This window comes from Rhipicephalus sanguineus, chromosome 2 (assembly GCF_013339695.2).
Source record: "Rhipicephalus sanguineus isolate Rsan-2018 chromosome 2, BIME_Rsan_1.4, whole genome shotgun sequence".
Taxonomy (NCBI): domain Eukaryota; kingdom Metazoa; phylum Arthropoda; class Arachnida; order Ixodida; family Ixodidae; genus Rhipicephalus; species Rhipicephalus sanguineus.
This window is the reverse complement of record NC_051177.1, coordinates 179,349,341-179,374,562: the sequence shown is the minus strand read 5'-3', so window position 1 is coordinate 179,374,562 and position 25,222 is coordinate 179,349,341. Positions and strand designations below refer to the sequence as shown.

The 25,222-nt window shown below is 42.5% G+C and overlaps 1 protein-coding gene across 1 annotated transcript in view; it reads left to right on the top strand.

Annotated features, from left to right (window-relative positions):
• Positions 1–25,222, top strand: part of LOC119383886 (integrator complex subunit 8) — a gene marked incomplete at its 3' end in the record, with an annotated part of 125,192 nt that overhangs the window by 56,138 nt on the left and 43,832 nt on the right. Inside the window, 5 exon segments of the mRNA XM_037652159.2 lie at positions 6,872–7,008; positions 8,954–9,061; positions 10,744–10,957; positions 14,235–14,353; positions 18,990–19,074. Of these exon segments, the coding sequence (XP_037508087.1) occupies positions 6,872–7,008; positions 8,954–9,061; positions 10,744–10,957; positions 14,235–14,353; positions 18,990–19,074 (663 nt within the window).

Below are 25,222 nucleotides of genomic sequence, written 5' to 3'. Positions count from 1 at the left end.
CAGTACGAAATCAACCATTTTGAAGCAAGGAATGCGTTGAAGCCAGATGCGTCTTCGAGGTGTCTGGGCTCTTCGTGAATGATGCCAATCCAAGCCAAGTCTGAATCTAGCATATCCCAGTATTCCCATGTGTACAATATCTTGCAGCGTCAGTTTTCCCTCTAGGTAAGTGTAAGACACTCTATGCATGTGAGAGGTGAAGCATACTATATTAAACAATTTCTTTTTTTTTTTCCCAGTAACGAAGCTAGTTTAAAATCACTTGCGGTCAAAGGGGCTGAACTCACAGATTCCCCACATTTTCTTTTCTTTTCAAGATTATCTAAAGCTCAAACATATCGCAAATGATGTCTGTTTGAGATGACCAGCAAGTTAGCAACTAAACAAAGTCTGCTTTCAGGTATACTCTTCAGCAACTCCTTGTGATACTTGATGTTATATTATATACAAACAAGCACAATTTTCACACACACTATCTTGAAGCACAGAGCATCAGAGGAGCTCAAATCATCTTCAGGCCTGCATGAAAGACAAAAAAGCACTGGAAAAGTTGGTCTCATCATTTGTCTTTTTTGCAAATATGTGCTTGGTGAGCTCAGCTTGCCTTTTGTCCTTAAAGGATTAATCTGCTTCCACATAGGTGCATGTGTATATATAGGTTCCAGATATTTTACCAGGAACAGACATCATTGTTATCTTGGTCAAAATACCTGGAAATTTTTTTTTTATTTGAAGCATTGTATTTGTTTTGCTTATTGCTGCTTGATTTATGTGGAAAGGCAAGAAGTAAGTGCATTAGCCACTCCTTCCAGTTAACTTTTTCTTTTCTCTCACTGTAAAACTGTTCGGGTAAAACATCTAGGCATGCAACAAATTTTTTCTGTGCTTTTATTTGCGTTCACTATTTTACACTCGTGTTATGTTTTCTGTAATAAATGTAATATGATAATTATGTTCGTGATCACAAGAGCAATGACAGGCTTACAAAGTGGGGGAATGTCTGTGAAAGCTGGTGCAGTCCACTAAGACTAAAGGTCTGCACAATCTCATGACTTAGATTCACTAGAGAAGAAAATTTTTTTTCCCCAGGGCTGCACCATGGCTCCCACTTGTTATTAGACACGGATTGATACACAGAGCTGGCTTCTGTGCGTGCCCAAATGCACGCGCTAGTCTTGCTCAGCCATATATTGCAAGAGTTCCATGAGACTGCCATAACAATACTGCACTCTACAAGGATATAGTGGCATAAAGCAGTGTGTGAATATATTTCATTAGCCAGATTTTACAGCAGAGCTGTTATGCCCGCCGTTTTCCAACTCACAAAGTAGACAAGCAATTGTAGTCATGCCGGCATGCGCTTAGCATAGCTGGGCCTAGCTAAGCCAAATTAATCATAGCCAAGGCTAATTAAGCCTTGTTGAGCATGGTGACACCTAATGAGCTAAGCATAATTATGCTAATTAAGTCGAATCCTAATTAGTCATAATTGAGTCGAGTTGAGATTCTGGTGTGCCTAGTCATGCCGGGCTCAGCAAGAGGTGCCGAGCTAATCCTAATTAAGATATTTAATACTGAGCTTAATTAACCTAACTAAGCTAATTTAGCTATAATTAAGCCTGGTTGACTTCGGATGTAAGCTCATTGAAACCAAGCCTCGGATATGTAAATTATATCAATTAAGCTAATTGGCCCAGTTAAGCTAATTAAGCTACTTGGTGCTGTGACTGCCAGGCGATACCCAATTGAGCCTGATCGATACCTAGCCAATTTACAATGTGATCACATGAACACTTCGTGCATCAGCATGTGAATGCGTGTGTGCCTAGTCAAGCCAGGACCAGCCGAGTGCCGACCAGCTCTGCTCTGCCCCAGCCTTGCGAGACTCGGTGCTAGCTGCACAAATATTTAGCTTGAACAAGAAAAGGTTTCCATGATTTCTGCAATCATGATATCTGATCCTAGCATGCAGCCTTTAATAACATCATCATAGCTTTGATCGCATACACTCAGTGTGCACTGAACTTCATGTTGGATGAGGAAGATTATAAAGTTAGTTTTCCAGAGATCCTAACTTTTCAGGGTGAACTCTTTACGCCACACCGTACCCATGCATGCATTCGCGCATGCACAAATGCACGCATGCAGAAGCAGCAGCTGTCACAATCTCTCACATTCTGAGTTGTAAGTGCACCGTTGCTTTGGACAGTCATTTATTTTTATTGCATTTGCATTTTAATTTATTTTTAATCAGAGTAAGTTAATATGCCTAAATATGTCATTAAAAGAGGTTTGTGCAGCAGTATTTCAGATTGCTAGCCTAAGCGACGTCACTCACCCATTCTGTCTAGAATTGGTAGGGAGAGAAGAAAATTCACAGAGGGATGTTGCTTTGGTAGGCATGGATGTGAAAACATTAGAATATACATATAAGCTTCAGCGTTTACACATGTCATCTAAAGGGCCCTTTACCAGGTAATGGTGTTGCAAATTAACAAGCAGTAGTGCTTTGATTGCATGGTGGCAATCATGTCTGCGATGCATGAAATTACTGCATTGCGTGAAGACAGTTGAAATTTCAAGCAGAAGGCTGCAAGTCTTTCCTCTCAAGGGATTTACGCTTCGAGAAAGTCAAGGTCACATGCTGCACAAATGCCCTAGCACAAAGTACTCTGCTTGTTAGAACGTCCCATTCCACGGCATGTGACAATACTTAGGTATCATGTAATGCAGAATGTACAATGCTGCCACTTGAAAAGTGTGGTGAAACAAAACGATGAGAGAAGAAAAAAAAAGTAGCCTGAGCTTGTCACGGCAATGTGACACTGTCCCTTGACTCCAGTACTAGGAAAAAGGCAGGGAAGCAACACCGCTTGTGGATGCTAGCCAAGGCAATGGAAGTGATTGTTTATGCTAATAGTGATGCCCAATTAATTACAGCAGGGTGACAATGACAGTTTAATTTCTTCTAACTTGTCCAATGATGAGGTGATATGAAAAATTTTGGTGAATGCTACCTGGACAGCGCTTAACAACTTCCAGTGTGTAACCAAAATTTGAAATGGGGCCTGATGAAATGGGCCCTTAAAGTTGGCCTTTAATGTTCGTAAGAACCGCCCCTGCCAAATTTTCCCCTTTACGTACAACTACCAAGACATCTGGGGTCCCTTTAAAAATATGTTTTAGTGCATGCTAGTGGTGTGTTTTTGCAGTTGCAGGCCTTATCTGCTCAAGCATTGCTTGCACGTTGTTTTACAGCAATGGCAACCAAAAAACCTATAAAAAAAAAGCTACCTCTTTAGAGGGCATGGCATGTTTCACTTTTTGCATCGCTGTTGGTCATATTACTTATCTTGAGTGTTTAAAAAGTTTAACAGTGATAAATTATATTTCATCAGCTTCAATGCAAATTTTTCGAGTATTACTTTTGTGGGATAACCTTTGCAAATTGAACTACCCTGTATGTGCAATGATAAGTAACAGATGTGTAAACAGTATAAAGCACTGTCTCAGTTTCTAATACAGTCGAACCTCGATATATCGAACGGCACGGCGATCGCGAAATAGTTCGATATATCCAGAATTCGATATAAAAAATCACGTAAAAAATGCGTCAAGAACTTGTGGAAAACAACCAACGAACCAATCGTGGTGCAGTAAATACTCACTTGAAGATTCAAACAAAGTATTTATTGTGTTGGCTTAAAATACTGAAAAAGAGTAGCCTGCTTTTTGTTGGCAATGGCGTGTTTGACGACTGCGTCCTCAACATAGTCCAGGCGATCCACAAGTGAAAGGCCGGTGCCTTCAATCGCGCTGCAGTGGCGGCGCGTAAGGGCCAAAGCGGCTACGACCTCAGCTGATGTCGGGAGCGGGGCACCATCAGCGCTTGCGGAATCCACCTCGGCAGCGTCTTCATTCGGCTGCTCAGCGGTAGCTTCGGCGACGATCTCTACATCCGTTAGCTCCGCCGTTGTACCAGTGCTGTCGTCACCTCCAACGAAGTCTTCGATGCACATGCTTTGCGGCTCCGCACCAACAAAGCTCTCCAGCTTGCTCCACGTTTCGGCGAGCTCGCTTTCTTCATCTGCGCATGCCAACTCAGCTTCCTCGGATTCTTCCACATGATGCTTCGTCAGTGCGTCCACCGAAGCCCGCATGCCGAAAGCAGTTGGCTATCGTCGACTGCTTGACGTTTTCCCACGACGCCTTGAGCATTTGGATGGCGCCCAAAAGATCGATCTTCAGATCTTGGCCATCCGGAGTCTTACAAGCAAAATGTCGATCAGCCGACGCTTGTAGATAGACTTAAATGTGCGGATAATGCCCTGGTCCAACGGTTGGAGCTTCGAAGTGGTGTTGGGCGGCAGAAATACCACTTCGATGTTGCTCAGCTGGGCATCGGTGTGGTGTGCCATGCAGTTATCGACGATAAGGCATACCTTCCGTCCCTGACGCACCAGGTCCGAATCCCACGCCTTCAGCCTGGATTGCTTCCAGTTTTGCTGCAAAAGTCAGGGTCGTCCGTTTCTTCGCGTCTGCAGCCATCGCTACACACACCACAACGCGCGGCAGGCCTAACACACGAGTACAGTGTACTAGAAAGGGCAGTGAAGCGGGCGGAGGCACCGACCCATAGGGGCAGGTGACGCCGCCGCTGGCGAACGAAGCGGCGGCGCTGCAGTCGCCAATCTTGAAGGCGGGTGCCTCGTACTGCCGCTCCTTAGCTGGAACGCGCTTGTTGGAAGTGATTCTCCCGCTTTTCTCTCAATGTGTGATGCTATAATGTGCGAATGGCTCCTAAAAAACAACACTTGAATCATTTCTTCGCTCCTGGATGCAGCGCAGCGTACTCTCGAAGCAAACAAACGGCGAAGCTTTCGTTGTTTAAAGCGCCCACAGACCCAGAGCGAAGAAGCGATTGGGAACGTTATTTGCTATTGAACGTTATTCAATGGACGCAAACTTCATAGCGAGAGTGTTATGGATGTGTTGCACATGGTTCATCATGCTTCCCCATTGCAGGTCGACTGCGAAATTCACGCTAAGAGCCTATAACAGTACGCAGTTATGGGTCTTACGTTACTATATGCTACTGTACTTTTTTGTGAAAGGCGGGAATAAGTCCAATCTGCTGAGGAAACAATTTTGCCAAGCACCTCAAACTAAGCAGGCTAAACTAGCTGCATGGCAACTCTCTCAGCATGCATTATACTTTTGCCTTCCTCACCTGCTGTTATTTCTGAGATTTTCTGAGCTTTTCCTTGCCAGCTGTGAGGATTTGCTGAATCAAAGCAAGCGGCTTCCCTTTTGTACAGTAATTCAGTTGTTTTTCTACCCATTACTATGGTAATGCTCTCATTGCATTAGTGTGAAAACCAATGTCATATATCAATGCTCTGTGCCCTACTGCCTCATGTGTGTGTTCTCCTATTCTGGATGCGTTGCTGTCTGTGATGCATTGTGGACATATAATTCAGATTACAGAGGACCATGACCTTGTGTCCATTTTGTGAATGCTGTAGCTCGTTTAACTGCTCGCCGAAGCCTGCGGTCCCTATAATAAAATCGGCTGCTTTGCCAGTTTAAGGAAGTTCCCACTTGGCTTTCTTGCATCAGTGCTGTGCTAGACCTCTTTTTCAGCTTGCTTGCCTTGTGTTTCGGGCATGATTTCTATAATTGTTGCTGTGGGCGTATATGACTGTTCAAATTCGTGCACGAAGTTTTATTATAGCGTTCAGCAACACGTCCAGCTGATTCTGCGTGACGTCTGTTCATTTGCGCGATCATTTTTTTTTTCATTTTTTTTTTTCAGGCATGTGCAAGAGAACGAGCGCACCAGTGACTTTTAGTTTAAACTTACTTTCATAGTTGTGGCGACTAGCTACGTTTATTTACCTCTCACACGGCTTCCCTATTGCGATTACCCAAGATCCGAATGTACTCGCTCTCTATCAGAGATTCGTCTGCGCTTTCAAGTTCTGTAAGCTAAACAAACTCGATCCTGATTGCTGAAACGGTTGAAAATGTTTGAATGAAACTCAACTGCGATGGAAAGTGTCCGTGTTTTCAAGAGCGTGGCTCTATTCAAGCAGCGAGTACTTTCTCAAAATGCGTTTGCATCTGTGGGAAAACCAATCTGTCTTGTAGTTTCTGGTCCTTAGCAGATAATACAGACTAAATAAGTGAAGTGCTTACGCGCAAACATCTGAACCACAGACACAGCGCGCGCCAAGCACATGCGAGCGTCGCAGTGGTTGCTACGTTTCGCGTGCTCCTCTTCAAGATTGGTCGATCGCAGCGCCGCCGCTGCTGGCGACGCCGCCGGAGTCACGCGGAGGCTGCCGCCCGCTTCACTGCCCCTTCTAGTACACTGTAACACGAGCACAACAACGACCGATGCGACGGATGCCTGGCGATACTATCAAGGAGGAGCTGGTGCAACAAGTGCAGTGCGTCATTGCTGCAAGGCTGCGGCGTGCGTATGCCGCTACGTTCAAGTGGCGCACTCGGCGCCATCGATGTGTGCAGCAGTCGTAAACGCCCACCGCGCTACCGCTATTTTCGAGAGTTGCGGGAAAGCTCGCCGCCTGTCAACGGAGCGCGGCGGGAAAGCTCGCCGCCTGTCAACAGAGCGCGGGCGGTTTGGGGTGGCCGAGTTCGATATATCCATTATACGTCAAACTTCGTTCGAAATAAAAAATTAAAAATGCATGCGATTTCCCACGTGATATAGGAACCGTTCGATATAGGCAATAATTCGATATGTCCGTGTTCGATATATCGAGGTTTGACTGTATAATTCTTCTTCACTGTTTTTAAGTTTGCAATGTGGATAGTGTGATTGAGCTCTTCATTTATTTCTTTTTAGCGGAAAACCCCGCCACAAATATAGGAAGGATGGGGAGAGCACTTGTGGCTTCACATGACCCAGAAGAGATCGTCTCTCTTATCAAATTTTTCCAGGGTGTTTCACCTCCTGTTCGGTTGACATCACTGTGCTCACATGTATGTTCTGATTTTTTTCCTCTGTGAGTTCTGTTGAATGTATTTTCTGTAAAAAAGCTCTTTGTGTGGTAGTCATTGGTATTTTTTAAATCTTTCTTAAAAAACTGTTGAAATGTAGTTTTATTTTTTCTGAATAACACCTCTGTCTCGCTCCTCAATGGGAGTAATTTTTGAGATTGTGAATTTTAACTGAGTTTTCTTTGTTGAATCTTGCACATGAAACAGCACAATAAGTTGAGAACAATTGCTTGGTTAAGTTGCAGTATCACATGTGTACCCCGTTTCATAAATTGTGGGATCTGGGGAAAATAAATATTGATGCACTTAACACATCTGGTTTGCAAAGTGCAGAGGGTATGGCTAAAAATGATTCTTCTCCTGAATTTCTCACCAGAGGTGGGAAGTAGCCGTAGTATTCTCACTCTGTAATGGGTGCCCAACTCATTCCAGCTGACAGAACCAAAAGCCACTTTATTCAGGACATAACACATCATATACACAAGGTGGCAAATACATACATGTGTGTGTCAATCTACATTTCTTATATCAAACAGACGCTGTGAAAATTTGTATTTGATGTTGCTTCACAATTCTGAAAATGTTTATATTAATTTCGAAGCACTTCTTTGGCTATTCATATTCTTTTTTTTTTAGATGTTCTATTATAAAATTTCACTATCCAGACACCCCTACAGTTACAGTAATATTCAGAACTGAATTTTTTTTTCTTTGTCGCCACAACTAGAGGGAAAACTGAAGGTGTGCTTTCAGTCTTCTCAGTGCACTTGTCAGGTTTGTTTCTTCATAAAATATTAGCTACATTGAAATTCTTGTTTATTTGTATTATTTAGCAAGCAGCAACTGTATCTTGAACCACATTTTGAGTGCATACAATGGACTGGATGTGCATGACAAAAAAAAGGGGGGGTGTTGGATTTATTGTACAAATGACATGAAAGTGGTGTCCCGCAACATATTTATGTACAGTAAAACCTCGGTGATACGATTACGGCTCGTACGAATTTCGGGGTGATACGAACTTTTCTGTGGCCCCGGCCAAGGCCCATTAGCCTGCAATGTATTGGAGTACGGTTGTTGCGAACCGATTTGCACCCCGTGACGTTTGATACGAACGTACGTTAGCGCACAGGCACGAAGAGGTGCTGCCTGCGCTGTCGCAGAAGACGTGGCAGTCGCTCGCGGGCATGGGCATGCGCTCTGCGCGACCATCAATGGTGCGTTGTTGCCTCCAAGATAGTGTGCGCGAACCTTGGAGGCCTTTATGCGCCTTCGCGTTTAGATTACAGATGACGTTGACGTCCCGCTTTTTTTTTCTCGACGCGTTCACGCTTGCTCCTGTGCTCGAGGCAGCAGCGTCTTTGTACTGTGTTAACACGTGCCTGACACGTCGATGCAAGCCATGTCCCCGCAATCAGACGTTCTATGAAACAAGACTGAAACTTGGGCTGCGGGTCCGTTATGAAGTCCTATGAAAGGTGGAGAAAAACACCAAGAGACGAAGCGGACGGTCTTGGTGAAGGAGCTTGGCCTCTATCTATTGTGTGCAAATGGCTTCTTAAGCCACTTTCGCCGCAGTACTCTGGTGCCTTGCAAAAGAGCGTAGTAAGATTAGGAAGGGGCTACCAGCGGTCACGGGGCACAACACATCTGGTCCGTTAATTACACACGCACGCATGCACCGTATATCTACGAGTACAATTATGATCCTTGACGTCTAAAACCTTTACTGGCAATCATTCAGAGGCGTTCATGACGTTGCTGCGGCCCTGAGAAACACTAAATCAAAACGTATGCCAACTTTCTTTTGTCGCATACTAATTTTCCATGTTTTCTGGTGATGCGAATTTCGGATGATACGAATATTTTTGGTAACCCTGCGGGATTCGTATCACCGAGGTTTTACTGTATTGTTTTTTCTCCACAGTGGCAACTGACTAGAAACTTGCGGCAGTTTCATCGGGGCCTCCCACAGCAGTGGCAAGATCGCATGTTTGTCCATCTGGCAAAAGCCCTGGAGTTACGCTCCCTCAAGGTGATTACTAGTACCTTTGGTTCTGCATTTACTATGTAGAGGAAAAGGACAAAAATAAATAGTCAGTTTTTTATGAACTTGCTACTAAGCTCGTGATACCATTGATGTAGGTTCCCCTATTAGAAAAGGAAACTTCAAATTTAAGACCACAAAATTGAGTCAACACTTGCGAGCTCAAACGATAAATGTAAGTTCATTCATGGCTGGATTGTGCCAATTGTACAAATTTATATCTGTTTGAGATAACTAACATAACAATTGGTTTTATTGTGGTGGCTTAGTGGCTATGGTACTGTGCTGCTAAGCATGAGATTGTAGAATCAAATCCCAGCTGCAGTGGCTACATTTAAATATGAGAAAAATGCATTAACACCCGTATGCTTGGATTTAGGTGTACATTGAAGGACCCAAGGCAGTAAAACGTAACTTGGAAGTCTTCCCACCATGGTATGCCTGAATGAAATCTTGTTTTTGGCATGTAAAACCCCAGAATTAAATTTTTGAAATAGAACAGATGGAACAAGAACCTTGTTATACAAATTAATCTAGGCTTGCAGCTGTGGGAAAACTAACAAGGCATTTAATCAGCATATTTGCAAGACATTGGTGACCTTTTTGGATTTAGTGAAAGTTGTTCTTTAGTGGTTTACTCATGGAGAGGTGAAACAGAAGTAAAAAAACTTTCGTGGCTTTTCATGGGAGTCCACAGCAATATGACCATGAAGTGCAGTGAGGTGAAACTTAGCTTGGTGAAACTTTTTACAGCATGTTATAAAAAGCAGCAGACAGCAGAGTTGGTTGAACAGAGTGTTATACTAGTGATTTATGTCGGACAACTTATAGAGCCTACACTTTAGTTCAGAAACAAACCACTAACTTTGACGTGCAAAACCTGTTTTTCCTTCTTTACTGCAATAGACTCTAAATATTTCAAACTCGAGGGAACCTCAGGATTTCGTTTGAATTATCAGTTCTCATAAATATGACTCAAGGGCAACATACCAACTAGTGTTGTAATGTTTGTTTCTCAGCGCCACAGCAACATCATAGACAGCTCTGAATGATTGCCAGTAAAGTTTTTAGATGCCAGTGATCATACTGGTACTCATCATTATACAACACGCGCACGTGTGTGTAATTAAAGTACAAAATGTGTTGTTTCCCGCGACAGCTGGTAGCCCCTTCCCACTTTTAGGACTTTTCTGCATGACACCAGTGTACTGCGGCGAAGGTGACTTTAAGAAGCGTTTGCCATGCGACAAACCAAGGCCAGACCGTCTCGTTTTCTTTTTGTTTTTCTTCGCCAGTCAGCATGCAAGTGCTGGTATGCATGGTTTGGCTAGTTCGGTTATGTTGTAGGCAGGCAGGCAATCGGCTTTATTTGCGACTGTTAGTAACATAAAAATTGAAATGTTCAGCTGAAAGCAACAAAGGCAGCAGGCATTTTCTGCAAAAAGTTTGAAGTAATCGAATTTATGCAATGGGGCAGATTGAATTAAGCGGCTTTAAAATACATTGAAAACATAGTGGGCCAATAAAAAATTTAAGGTTTGTTTGAATGAACCGAAAGTTTGAATTATTGAGAGTCGACTGTACGTAGTTCCTAGCCTGTTGACTCATATGCCATTCAGTGCAGTTCCAACCTATTTAGTATGCCATCACTTGTCCTCCTCCCGATGCAGTTGTTTGCTCCATCACTGTTGCTCTTCCATGCGGTGGAGGCAGAATTGCGTCTACCACCGGGCCTGGCAGCACTGTTGGTGGCCGAGATGCGCTACACAGAGGCCCTGCAGGCAGCAGAGTCACTGCCATTACCAGCCGGTGCCCATAAGCCTACAGATATTATTGAACTGGCTCGTACCTCCTTACTTGCATATTATGCTGAGGCTGACAAAGGTGATCACTTTTTGTTATCACTGTTTTCTATGTATGTGTTGTGCAGTTCTAACTTGTGTGTTGCTATGTTGTCACGTACGCAGAGTGGCTGCAAACATGTGCTAGACGAATATGCAAATGCTTGACCCTTTGACTCTAGGTGCCTGCATACCAGATGGCCTCAGCCGAGATCTCTACTAACCTCTTCTAAGCTCTCTCCTAGTTTGCTGACATACAGTACCTCCACAAAAGAAGACTGACATATGGACCTTGGTATCCAGCCACCTTTGCTTAGTTTCTTGCTATAGCCTCCTTTGTTCCACTGTTTGGCAGTTGCAAAATGCTGTCTCCCTGGGTAGTGTTTCCTGGCATGCATCTCAATGTACTGGGCACGGTAGGTACCTTCAAAGGGTAGTGATACAGTCACTCTATGTAGCATGCACCTGAGTGCTAGGAACCTCTTAAGGGCTCATTTTTCTTTGTTAGACACAATATTAATGAGAACTAACAGACAATAATGCCAAGGAAAGTATAGGGGGTGTTATCTGTAGTATTCAGAATATAAATGTGAAGAAAGTGGACGAAAAGATAACTTGCCGTCGGCAGGGACCGAACCTGCGACCTTCGAATAACACGTCCGATGCTCTGCCACTGAGCTACGGCGGCGGTCGTCCTCCCGTCCACTTTATGGGGTATATATGCTCCTTTAAACCTCGGAGTGTGTGACTAGCACCTGAGTGCTAGTCACACATGTCCACATCACCTAGGTGTACATACACTAGGCTATATTTACAGATACACTTCATATGTTGAAGAAGCTTAACCCTTTGTGGTCTGAAACCTTTACCCACCTTCTGTTTGTTCCGGCCCAAAACTAAAAAAAAAAGCAAAGCTCAAGTATAAGAAATTTACTTACTCTTTGGGAGGTAGCAAATAATGCAGTGAGAAAACTGCGCGTGTGAATCGACTACGGAAATGCTTGTATAACAGTGCCCGACCATGCACCACTGTGGCCGTGTTGTGTTGTTAAGAGGGGTCCAACAACGGATTGCAAAGGGTTAAAAGATGATGCACAGTCTCGGTCTAAATCTTGTTGGCCATTTATCTTGTGTAACTCTGATGGAAATACGTGGAAGTGCCGCGCAATGCGCAAATCCTGGTGCTAACAACTGAAGTAGAGTACTCTCCTACCTATAACAGTGGTGATATATCCTTTCAAAAAGGGATTACAAAATATTTCTCTATATCTATAATCCGATATGAGAGACACAGGCCCCAGGTAGTAGACTTCACTGCACGGCATTTATTTTTCGCTGTTATTACACCTCACCGCATTACATTGCTGTGCTGCAGTGAAGCTAGTGCAAATTTATAATTTTGGAGTACAAATAAAACTCTGCTACTGGAGCCATCCATGTCTTGAGACATATACCTCATGTCACGAAACATTTTTTTCCTGCACAGCATGTAATTTCCTTCAGATTAAACACCTTGTTTGACAGCATGTCACAGGCAGTGTTGTTTTGTCGGGACGGATACCTTCAGTGATTCTAATTGTTCAATGCTTACTTTTTCTGCGTATAGTTGTTGCTAAAAATCAGGCCCTCTAGTTTCCATTATTCTTTTTATGCAGTTTAAATATGGACACCGTAAGCAAGCTGCATCCTGCAAAATATTACAGTACACTTTTGTTTACGTTAACTCAATGCAAGTGGACTAGGTCAGGAGTTGGCCTAAGGTAGATCAACTTGTCTGCATTTGCATACATTTTGTCAAGTGATTCAACTCGCCTCTTCAAGTATAGCTGACCCCATTCCTCTCAAGTTTTGGCATACTCTTCTACACCTGTCAGGAATGTCATCTTAAACATCTGAATTGAAGGGCCCAACTACAGCTAAAATTTTGTCTTTTTAATTTCCTGTATCCTTCTTGTTCTTGCCAGCACCTCAGTAGACAAACATACACTGGCAAAACCTTCAAATTTTCATTAAATAGCTCTGTTATTATAGTATTTGCTGAATATTCCTATTGTTCATGTATTGTGGTACCATAGAACTCTTTCAGACATATTTCTGTGTATAGAGACGACTTTAATTAATATAACCTTGAAGGAACCAATGAAATTGGTTGGATTATCAAGCGGTTCAATTTAAGTAAGAGGCAGGAAAAACAACAAAGTACGCTGCCAACTCATGTGGCATTATTCGATCCGATGTAACATGTCCCCAAATGAAAAATGCTGCCACTCTTTATGGGTCCAGAGTGGAAAATTAACTTAAAAAAGACATTAAAGGGCCTAAACTTTGTAGAAATTAAACCACACCCAATTTTTCTAGCAAGAAAAAGAGCAAGGTTATCTCATTTTGGCAGTAAGAAAAAGATGAGGCGGAAAAATTTAGCTTCAGGAAATGAAACTATTTACTTTATGTCCATTGTTGTCACTCTTAGGGAGCAGTTGACTATAATGGAGAACATGGTATGTCCTCTTTACAATAACTAGTACATTAGCTGTTCTACATTTATTAAATGGCTCCTCAACCATCACAAACGGGTGGTGGCCCAAGCTATACTGACCACTTTGCAAGTTCATCCTGCAAGGCATGTAAATCTCCAAAACACCAGGAACACGTGACACGACTTGTTGCCATTAGATGAACAAGTAAAGTAACTTATAATTTGAAAGTGCACTTATAATTGGACTAGAAGTGGCGTGTCATTGTTGTCATGCTGTGCGAATTTGCCATACATGGTGGTTGCCATCCTGTGTTTACAATGATGCTGGCCAAGCCGGCTCCAACTTTGTTGTTGCAAATGCAGTTTCGGTTTCATATTTGCATTTACCCAAGGAATTTCGGACCAATTTTTTCTGAAATTGTAGCATATGTTAAAAAAGAATGTATGCTGTGACAGTTTATTGGGAGCTATCATTTTTGCACTGATGTGTAATCATTTCTGGGATTTTACATGCCACAACCATAATATGAATGTGAGGCACGCTGTAGGTGACTCAAGTTTAATGTTCTAGAGTTCTTTAACGTGCACGTAAGTCGGGTATTCTTGCATTTTGCCCCATCTCTTCCATACTTCCGTATACATCTCTTCCATCTCTTGCCATATGTTCCACAGCATTTTTGCAGTGTTCCATAGCAAGACGCATAGGAGGTGCTTGTAAATGACCATTAAATTCTCATGTAAAGTTTGTTAAAATAGTTATCTATGTTATAGAGTATTAGTTTTGTTTTAGCACTATTTCAGGCCATTGTAGCTTGCTTTAACAACTGTTATTTCTTATATTCAGATTATCGACCATGTCAAGAGATGGCTGAACTGTGCTGCACATTGCTTATAAACTTGGCTGAGTGGGATGTCTTCTTGGAGATTGAGAAACAGCAACGAGGATCGATGGGTGTATTTGAGGTGAGCTGATGATATTGTCTCATCTGAGGAACATTCTCTAGTTGTTTGTTCAGTAAGGAAAGTATAAAGAGGAGACAACATGATTAAGGGACTTTGCAAAATGCTTTTGGAACATTTTTGTTATTAAGGAGCATCATTTTGTGAATGTCTTCAAGCAGGAAGAATTGAATGCATTTCATATTAAAGAAGTTATAAACCTCTCCCTGTTTGTGAACAGTGCGATATTACTGCGAGTTATCCATGCATGTGCCACACCCTTGGAGCAGGTGCTGACTGGCAAAAAAAGTTCAGCCAGCTGCATCTTCCTGCATAAGAGCATTGCATATGTCTGTGTTGATATGATAGCAGTTTCTGGAAATTGCTATTTTCTGAAGTTACGTCATGTAGAAATTGGCTAAAAAAATAGCCGTCCTATTTTTACTGGCATAATGAAGAAGCATTATTGCTTTTTAAAAAATACATGGCTCCTTTAGGTCAACATATGGGGATTTTAGTAAGAATGCCTTATTGATAAGCACAGCCACAAAGATTTTATTGCAGCTCAAAAATGAACATTTTACAGCAGAACATTTTCACGGCACCAAAATGGCAAAACCGTCAATAAATAACTGGTGTTTGGAGACGATTGCATTGCATAGACGTGAAAGCACTTAATTTTTGTCAGGACATTTGTAGTAATGCCGTTTTAAATTATGTACAGTTAAACCTCTATATAATGAAATCAGTAAAATCGGCTATGTACTTTGCATATTGAAATTTGACATTTCATGCATGCCACAGTCGCTGACTGATCCTTTGTTTACATAAAAGGTGCCACAAGAAATGTCCGAATAGGGCAGTATGAAAAAACTAAATTGAAAATAACACGAAAAACTCAACTTTGTCGAATCCTGAGAGCCAGCAATCACATTTATTGTTTGATGCTGCATTGATGACGTGCTCATTATGGTGGCCGTACAGTATGTGGAAAAAAAAAAAAACTCGGGTTCAACACACTGAGTAAGTGACATTACTGAGCTGATTCTGCCACCACGACTCGCCATCAAAGCTTTCACTGTTGTCCAGTGTAGTACGACACTGATTACTAAGTCGCCTAGCTGCTTGCTCTGCACCAAGTTCAATGAATGTGCAGCATTGAAACCTGGAACATGCCACAAAAACAAAAGAGCTCTGCTTTGAAATCTCTTTACCCCTCTTACCCATCTCACCTTACCCATATTTTGGGGGGCGTAAAAATGCGCTGCCATCGATCAATAAATGTCTTGTTGCTGATGGCACCTAGGTGTAAGTTCATGATCATTTCAAGCTTGGTGTTCATACAATTACGGGAGACAGAGGTGTAGTTAAAGGGACACTAAAGGGAAATATTAAGTTGAGCTATATTGAACGATTAGGCTTGTGTAATAACCAATCGTGGCCAGAACAGAGCATTTGTAAGCAAAAAAAATGATGAAATTGAAGTGGAGCCCTCTGTCATGCTCTGTGGATACCTCATTGAAATGACGTCAGATTCTCTATTTTGATTACTCAATTACTGTTACGGCTTACAGATGAAAATTGAATTACATAAATTGTGACAGTAAATAATTGTGCAGTGAGCCAGGGTTGCTGCTTTCATATTACGGACAGTGGAGCTCTCAGACATCCGCTGATTCACAGAAATTGGCAGCCAAGATGGTGATGTCAAGACCTCCATTCGGCACGGGCCATTCAAATTCAGCAGCAGCGCCAGGGACTTACACTGGCTTTCCGGACGCAAAAAAAAATTGGTTTAGTGGCGCACAGAAAGCGGTGATAGACTCCAACGCAGGTAAAAAAGATCAATCTAACCAAACTTAATAATTTCCTTTAATGTCCCTTTAAGGAACGTGCACTATGTTCTGTAACAGTGACCCCTTTCTATTCTTAGTATAGTTCACCACAATATGTTGAGTATGCTTAACAGCACAACACTTCTTTATTTGCTGTGGCTACAAGTGGATCGCTGGTGCGAGGCTGCTAGATAACATGGTGGAGATAATTGACATGGCTATGAATAATGTGATTTCAGATCTGTAGTCATGGCAGAAAGTCTAAAAAATCTGGTGGGAAAGGGTTCCAGTGTTTGAAATATCAGACGATCTTATATACTGGCTCTGTGGGCTACATGCTAGTGCCGCGAAGACAGTAGAATTATCAGGGTTGTCTGGAAAATCAAGCATCAGAAAAATATGTCAGCGACTGTATATGGATAAGTGCAACTTATCACTGACATACTTTGGAAGAAACACCTGGATGAGTGAGACTTGTCCTGGCCATGGAAAGGGTTATTTTTAAAGCTTTAATTTCTGTTCATGGTTCTATTCATTTGCATAGGGAATATTCAAAATGTGCAGCACCATCCGTCGACAATCCCAGAAGCTCAATCCTGCCATGTTTTGGTGGGTGCGAAAACAAAACCAGTTGCATATGGCAGCCTTTCAGGTGATAGCTACTGGTTTTTTTATCTTTGTTCTGCTATTACTTGCCAATGCTTCGTGCGCTGTCAGGCAACAAGGGAGCCCTGACAATGCTGGGAACAAGGTAACACTATATTTAATCGAATTTATCAGTTACCTGTACGAAGAAAAAGAATGTACAGACGCGAACATGTCTCGTCAACAAGATCGGCACTGTGCTTTGGTTTGGAAATGACCAGCACGCACAAAGGCGCTCTTCAACCTCAGTTCTCATTTTCTCCGTGCAATTTAGTTGTTCGCCTGCAACACAAGCTACGCTTGCAGTACAATATATTACGATATACACATTTTAAAAAAGACGGCCGATGTCGCACACGGGCGAGAGAGCATGATTGATCAACATTAGCATGTCGGTGTTGCAGATCGACGAAAACGATGGTTTCCGTATATAAACGTGTTTAGGCAGTGCCACAGACGCTGCTGTGCGCATACAAGGTAAATCAGTGCCGCTGCACGAGACTCGATCGGCGCAAAGATTCCAACAGGCATCTCTTTGCAAGCTTCACAAGGCAGTGCACGCCAAAGTACGTAGTCTGCATGCCACGCCTGCCCTTCGCTTTACAGCACCTTATCTCTCCCCTTTTATTTTTCTTTCGCTTTCTTCAGTCAGCGTGCGCTGCGAACACGGAGCAAAGAATTACGAAGCCGTACTGTAGATGGAGCTATTTGTTCAGTAGATCATCGAATTCATCTTTCCGCTGATCGTGGGCCCTTGCGCGCCTCCGTGCATAACCTCGGAGGCACGGTTATGCACGCCTCCATCGCATGCGGAAGCAAAGAGCGCGATATTTATTAAAAAGATATGTCAATGAACGCACACGTATAGTGTTCAAGAAAACCAGAATGACAATACTAAATCTGTTCGATCAATTACGACCACAAAACATAATAAACAACCAATGTGCAGTAAAAGAGCATTACTTGGGCCGCACTCATTGTATACAGTTGAAACGCGCGATCAGTATTTTTGTTTAGTTTGCGGTGCACCACTCATGCACATGCATGTCCAGGCCTTGTTTATTTCGAAAAATACTACAACACACGCTACTGCAGAGGGTGTAGAGATACTTGTGGTTAAAGAAATGAGCCGAGGAAAGCAGCACAACGTTGCACAGGTCGCGCAGAAACAAAGTGGTGTCGATATCTGGCGAGTGTTTATGAAGCATGTATAAAATCACAGTGCGAAATACAGTGGAGATGTATTGCAGTGCAAGGCTATCTTAGAATTTTGACAGTCACACCTCCTCTGCAACGAACACTTTTCTTGAACACCTACCTCAGATCGGAAGCGCATGCCACTCGAGAGCAACAGTTCAGCTTTGCGAAGCAGTGCGCCTCTTGCAGCTGCCGTCCGGATGAGTTTTTAAGTGCACAAAGCTCCGATATTGAGTTCTCCCCGATTTGTGGCAGCACAGTGACGTCCGCTGACCGTTCGGCGCTGGATGACGAAAGAAACAGCCACATTTTCTTGGTCTGAAAGGTTCGGCAATGACTGCAGCTCAGCCTCTCCGTGGGCTCTCCTTATGGAGACGCTAGCAGACGATTTCGCGACGGCGCCCAACAAAAAATGGCGGGCGCGCCTAGTGTTGCCAGAGCACCAAGCATTATGAATATCCTCTATTTATTGTAGAAATCTTAATCCCTGTACTATATTAATATGAGCATAAGTATTGCGTAATGCTTATCTATTTACTCTCCATCGCTTATATTTCTTTGTGTTTATTTTTATGTGTTAGCTATATTATTGTGTAACCTATGCTTATATTGCTCTGCCTTTTTTTTTTCTCTCTTCTACTTAGGAGAGTATTGAATAGATGATACATTTTTATATCTATGTAAATTCGCGACTTTATAAATGCTGTCTGGTGCTTTCTATTTGCGTCTGTTACTTCATGTATATTCTTAGATGCTAGTTTCTCACTGCCTTAGGAGGATTATGGGCTTAGTCAAGCTTTTGAATTACTTTTTCTCACGTTTCTTTCCAGGAAAGTTGCTGGAAATAAGCTCGAATTTAACTGAATTGAATAAGAACATTTGTTGTATAAATTTAAGCCTGCACTTGCACTGAATTTTAAGCCGACATATTTGTTACATTTGTACAAGCTGCTTGTTGTCTAACATAGGACATTGATTTGCAGTTGTCCAAGGCATTGGCAGCAGTCTGCAAAGATGTCTACTCAAACAAGTTTACTCGTTCTATTGCCCAAGAGCTCTGGGATCTCTGTGAGTGCTCATGATTATTGTATTTCGGTCACTCTCCTCTTTAATTTTTCCCACCTTGCCCAGAAGTGTGAAAAGAAAATGTCCCTATACAGTATATAGGTAGGGCTCTGTGTTTTTGTATAAATTCGAAAAAATCCGATAAACACTCACCGCTAAAATTTTTGACAATTCAGATTTATTCGATGAACTCCGACTTTAAATGGGTATTTTCAGCGTTCAAAAGGTATGTGCAAAGTTGAGAATCATCAATCGAACGGAGCGCACTTTATTCAGCGGCAGCAACCTTGTAAGGTATGCTTGCACCTATTACAACAAGCTTTAAGGTTGTTGTACGAACAAATGTAGTTGTATTGTATTCAATCATTTGTGCTTGTGTGTATATGTGTCTGTGCCTTCAAACCTTCCAGACATCTAATATACACTTAGTGTGTTCAGATATAATTTCATATAAGATTTCGGAGTATTGAAAATAATTATAATAATAGTTCCTTTATTTTTCATCAAGAAGATGAGGGAGGCTGGGAGAAAAAGCTGACAAGCAGCTTGACTAGCTCCGGCCCCGCAAAAGTACATTTTGGCGAGTTTACATCAGTGCACATCAACAGCCTTATTAACAAGGTAAATAAACAGCAAGTGAAAAAATTAAAGGATTGAGAAACAAGGTTATCAGCAACAATGCAAGCCATTTTCATTGGAAATAAGATTAATGAGTACACACTGCAACAACTTATAACGCAAAATTAAACACTGAAGTTCGGAGAATTAGGGATTTACGAGAAATAGACTCCGATAAACGCCAAATTTACTAAAAAAAATAAATTGCGAAAAACACACTCTGAATTTCAAGAAAAATGATCTCCGAAAACACGGAGCCCTATGTATAGGCAACAAATTATAGATGTGACTGAATGCTTTTGTTTACAACTCAACACCAGAGATTGTATAACAGATTCATTTTCCGAATTTTAAGTAGAAAAGGTACTAATAAAACCTGGAGATATATGGCATGCAGAAGAAGCACAGGCTTGTGTGACAATTAAATAAGCCAACTTCAAGTTTTATCATGTAGAAACTCTGTATATTTTTATTCTGTTTCCGTCCGGTAAGCTTTTGTTTGTTTCATTGGTCTCATCGTGTTTTTTCTAAGAAACTTATGTGGGGTGTTGTAGTATAATACCTAGCTGATTACTGCTGTTTTTAAACCTTATACAGTCAGACATGTGTATACTGAACTCGAAGGAGATCGTGAGCTAGTTTGATACAGTAAAACCTCGGTGATACGAATCTCGCGGGGTTACCAAAAATATTCCTATCACCCAAAATTCGTATCACTAGAAAACATGGAAAATTAGTATGCGACAAAAGAAAGTTGGCATACGTTTTGATTTAGTGTTTCTCAGGGCCGCAGCGACGTCATGAACAGCTCTGAATGATTGCCAGTAAAGTTTTTAGATGTCAACGATCATACTTGTACTCATAAATATACGGTGCATGCGCGCGTGTGTAATTAATGAGCCAGATGTGCTGTGCCCCTTGACCGCTAGTAGCCCCTTCCTAATCTTACTACACTTTTCTGCATGATGCCAGAGTACTGCGGCGAAAGTGACTTAAGCACTTTGCACACGATAAATAGAGGCCAAGCTCCTTTGCCAAGACTGTCCGCTTCATCTCTTGGGGTTCTTCGTCTACCTTTAATGGGACTTCATAACGGACCCGCAGCCCAAGTTTCAGTCTTGTTTCATAGAATGTCTGATTGCGGGGACATGGCTTGCATCAACGTGGCGGGCACGTGTTGACGCAGTACAAAGACGCTGCTGCCTCGAGCACAGGAGCACGCGTCAACACGTCGGGAAAAAAAAAGTGCGATGTCAACGTCATCTGTAACCTAAACGCGAAGGTGCCTAAAGGCTTCCAAGATTCGCGCGCACTATCTCGGAGGCAACGATGCACCGTTGATGGTCGCGCCTGCCCGAGCCCACGCGTGACTGCTGCGTCTTCCGTGACAGCGCAGACATCACCTGTTCGCACCTGTGCGCTAGCGTACGTTCGTATCAAACGTCGCAGGGTGCAAATCGGTTCGCAACGACCATACTTCAATACATTGCAGGCTAATGGACCTTGGCCGGGACCACAGAAAAATTCGTATCATCCCAAAATTCTAACGAGCCGTGATCATCGTATCACCGAGGTTTTACTGTATATTGACAATTTAAAGTATCAGATATGCTTTTGTGGAGCTTATCTGAAAACTTCACACTTCTTGGACAGTCTTTCAATATCGTGAAAAATGGAAATTTATTGGTTTCACCAAGGCCATGCAAAATGCATATTGTTTATTTTCATTTGCACCTTTTTGTGGAATGCATGTATCAGACCAGGAGGCTTTTCATGTTCTTGAGTCAGGGTGGGGTGTGGGGGTCCTTTTTCAGATAACAAATGGCCTCATCTACTAGTATGTTCTACTGCATTACATGACTGTCGTGCAGTGAAGCCTATGAAAGCAACTTAGTCATCTCAGGTGTGAATAAAAGCCTTGCAGTGGAAGCAATCCGTATTTAGACACACGTACAGTCAAACCTCGATATATCGAACACGGACATATCGAATTATTGCCTATATCGAACGGTTCCTATATCACGTGGGAAATCGCATGCATTTTTAATTTTTTATTTCGAAGGAAGTTTGACGTATAATGGATATATCGAACTCGGCCACCCCAAACCGCCCGCGCTCCATTGACAGGCGGCGAGCTTTCCCGCCGCGCTCCGTTGACAGGCGGCAAGCTTTCCCGCAACTCTCGAAAATAGCGGTAGCGCGGTGGGCGTTTACGACTGCTGCACACATCGATGGCGCCGAGTGCGCCACTTGAACGTAGCGGCATACGCACGCCGCAGCCTTGCAGCAATGACGCACTGCACTTGTTGCACCAGCTCCTCCTTGATAGTATCAGGCCCCGGAAAGTCTCAAGTTCTAGCGATCGCCACAGAGGGCGAAAAAATCGACCGCGGCGAGTTCCATCGATATGCGCGCAGAGTGGAGCTACTGGCTCCTCTTTTAGCGGTCGGCTATCTTAGTTTGCATTTTCCCTGCTAGGGGCGCTAAACCACCCAAATTTTCAACTTTAAGAAATTGTTTTGCGCAAGCCAATGAATCATTCAAACATGTTATTTTGCTTTGGATAGCTAGAGAGTTACTTATGTTTAGACTTAATATGTATAGCTGCTTTTTAATTGAAGTGTCAACGTTTTAAGACTTCAGTGATGACTAACTGGACCAAAATCCAATTTGTATCCATCTTTTCCGTGGCCGTTGGCGTTCAAATTGTTCGGCGGCAACGTAAATGCGGAAGCACCTTTCGCTTCAGTTCGCAGACGCCCTTTTATCTTTACAGCAATAGTAGCTGACTCAGTTTACCGGCGAATTTAGGAATGCCGCAGCGATCGAGATCGAGGGGTACGTTTGACGCTTTCATGGAGTCGATCTGATGATTCCGCACCGCAAACAGGTAAGCCGGAGCGTCAGTTATGCTCTTGTTCAATGGTCCGTCGTCGTTTCTTTGACATTTGTTACATCATTAATGTATTACTATAATGACGAATACATAAACCACATATTGTTCAGTGTTAGCTTTGCATTGCCGTGTAACTTGCACACGCGACACGTCTGGTTTGTGATTTCGGTGTACTGTACCTAAAGGGATTGCGCGTGATTTTTCAATAGGACACCTAGGCAATTTGAAGTGGCTATGCGTGCAGCGTTTCTAATAATCGAGCACAAGTTTTTTAAAAGAGATTTTATATCCGCGAGGGGCGCGAACAGCGGTGATTATTGAACGTAATGGTAATCGCATTAGGTGAAAGAGAACGTTTAAGTGCTTTGGGGTTCTTCATGAATGATTAGATTGTGTGAAACATTTAGATTATTATCAGCAGTCCTTAAAGTCAAGGGAGCTTAAAGTTAATGCGGTCTCTAGGGGTCTCATACCCCTCCACCGATATTGAGACCTAAGACCCATCTCGCCAGAATGTAGGGGTGTGTGTGTGTTGGGACTGTCGAGATTGTTCAGAAACTCTTATCATTTTCCTTGGTTTCACGATTACTATAAAATCTAAATTTTTAACGAATTTTGCCTGATGAGTATTTTGTACCTTCCACCCTGTAACGGCAGTGGTTTCGCGAATAATATTTCTTAGGTCACAAGTGTCGAAGCTTCGTTTCGCTGCTTCCATAGATGGTAATTTTCATTGTTTACTTGATTGAAAGTGTGTATTTCATCTGATGTGCTTTTTTCTAAAGCGGATATAGAATTAATGTAATGATGTGTACTTTCAGAATACCAAGATTTCCCCGACTTCTCTCCAGAACTCTCAGCATCAAGGTGTGAGACCAGTAAGTGGGAGCTTTCCAAAAATAAAGCACAATGCCACTGCTCCTGCTTAAATTTATATAGTGATATACAGCATTCTTTTCCAGTGCCCCTCAATATCTCTCCACCAATACAAGAGCCAGCATCCTAGGGGGCACAGGAGCCATTGCCAACAGCACCAACTACACAGAGTAGGTATTGTTCCTCTTATTAAAGCAAGATTAATGCAAGATTACATAGTAATTCCAGTAAGTGTGTCTTCATTCTACAAAACAAAAAGGAATTATTCCCACATGCGTCCCCAATATATATTGGCACTACAACTGGTTAATGATACAGCTCATTACATTAAATAGATGCTTTCATTAAATAAATGCACTTTTGTTTTAACGTTTTACTATCTGCCACTGGGTGTGTGCCTACTTTTGGCCAGTCATATACGTGGCTGTGTGACAAAAAATACATTTTGCCTGTGTATATTTTGTTCTCATAACATGCAAAGATACCAAATTAGCCTTTTACACTAGCCTGACCTGGTATTTCAATTTGGGCATAGCTTGCAAATTTTGTAAAGGATGCACACAAAATTCCAGGTAATAATACGTTGCATTAAAATACAAATGTACGTGTTTCTAGTGTACCAAACTTAGCAAACCATTTAACCAAGGTGTAAGTTTTAAAGCCTCTTGCTTAGACTTAACATTAGTGATGTGGCTTTTTGATTTTCCAGGAACCCCAAGAGCCAGGACCAGGACTCGGAAAGTGCTCACTCCACGTGATATGAAGAAACTTCAGCACTACTGCGATGAGAACTCCCACCTCCATCAAATTGTTGCAAGACTTAAAAAGTCCAAGAAACCAATTGCATCTCATGCGCAGCTTCTTCTTGAAGCAGGCAGGTACCTAAAGAAGGACTTTTTGGAAATTCTAAGAGTGCAAATGCATCTGCAACCACTGAAAAAACATGGGAGACGATGGCTGATGCAACTTAGACAGTTTGCCCTCAGTCTTTACTTTACAAGCCCAGAGGCATATAAATATCTATCAAAGGTACTAAGTAGGGGTGTGCGAATAGTGAAATTTCATCTCGAATTGAATAGTGCCGCATAGTGGCCGAAAATATCGAATAGTATCGAAGCGTGCACTGTCAGTAACGGCAAGAGAAAGGAAAAATCAAGAAAGCTACGGTGTGGTGACAGGTTTCTTACGTGCTTGTTCGGGAGTTCTTTTTTTTTTTTTCTTCAGGTTTTATGGGCGCGCAACCATGTTGATAGAAGAGCTGCCATTCCTATTAGCCGTGCCACTCTTAACCTCTTGGGCAACAGAGGGTGGTGGTACGGTAGCTAGTTTTTTTTTTTTTCGTATAATTGTACAATACGGCTCATCTGGCAACGGTCACGTTATTGTGCTCCATGGCCATGCTCTGGGCCCAAAAATCTTCAGGCGCCCGTTCACAGCAGCGTTTTGTTTGAGCACCGGAATGATGGGAGTTTCTGAACGAGTGGTGCAGTACGGCAGTGGTGAATGTGCAGCGTGGTCAAATTTTTACATGTGAAGCCAATCCTCAAGGGTTTCGCATGCCAAATTCGGGACGTTCTACGGCACTTGCGGCATACGCGACCGAACTATTCAAAAGTCCGTACCTTCGTTCCGGAGGTGAAGTTGAGAAGGGCTTGCCACTTTTCTTGTCTTTCTTTTTTTTTACGTGCTGAAATAACATAACCTCCTCTAAAGTAAACACGCGCTCATTTTCGAACCAGGAAATCGGTGAAAGTTTTAACA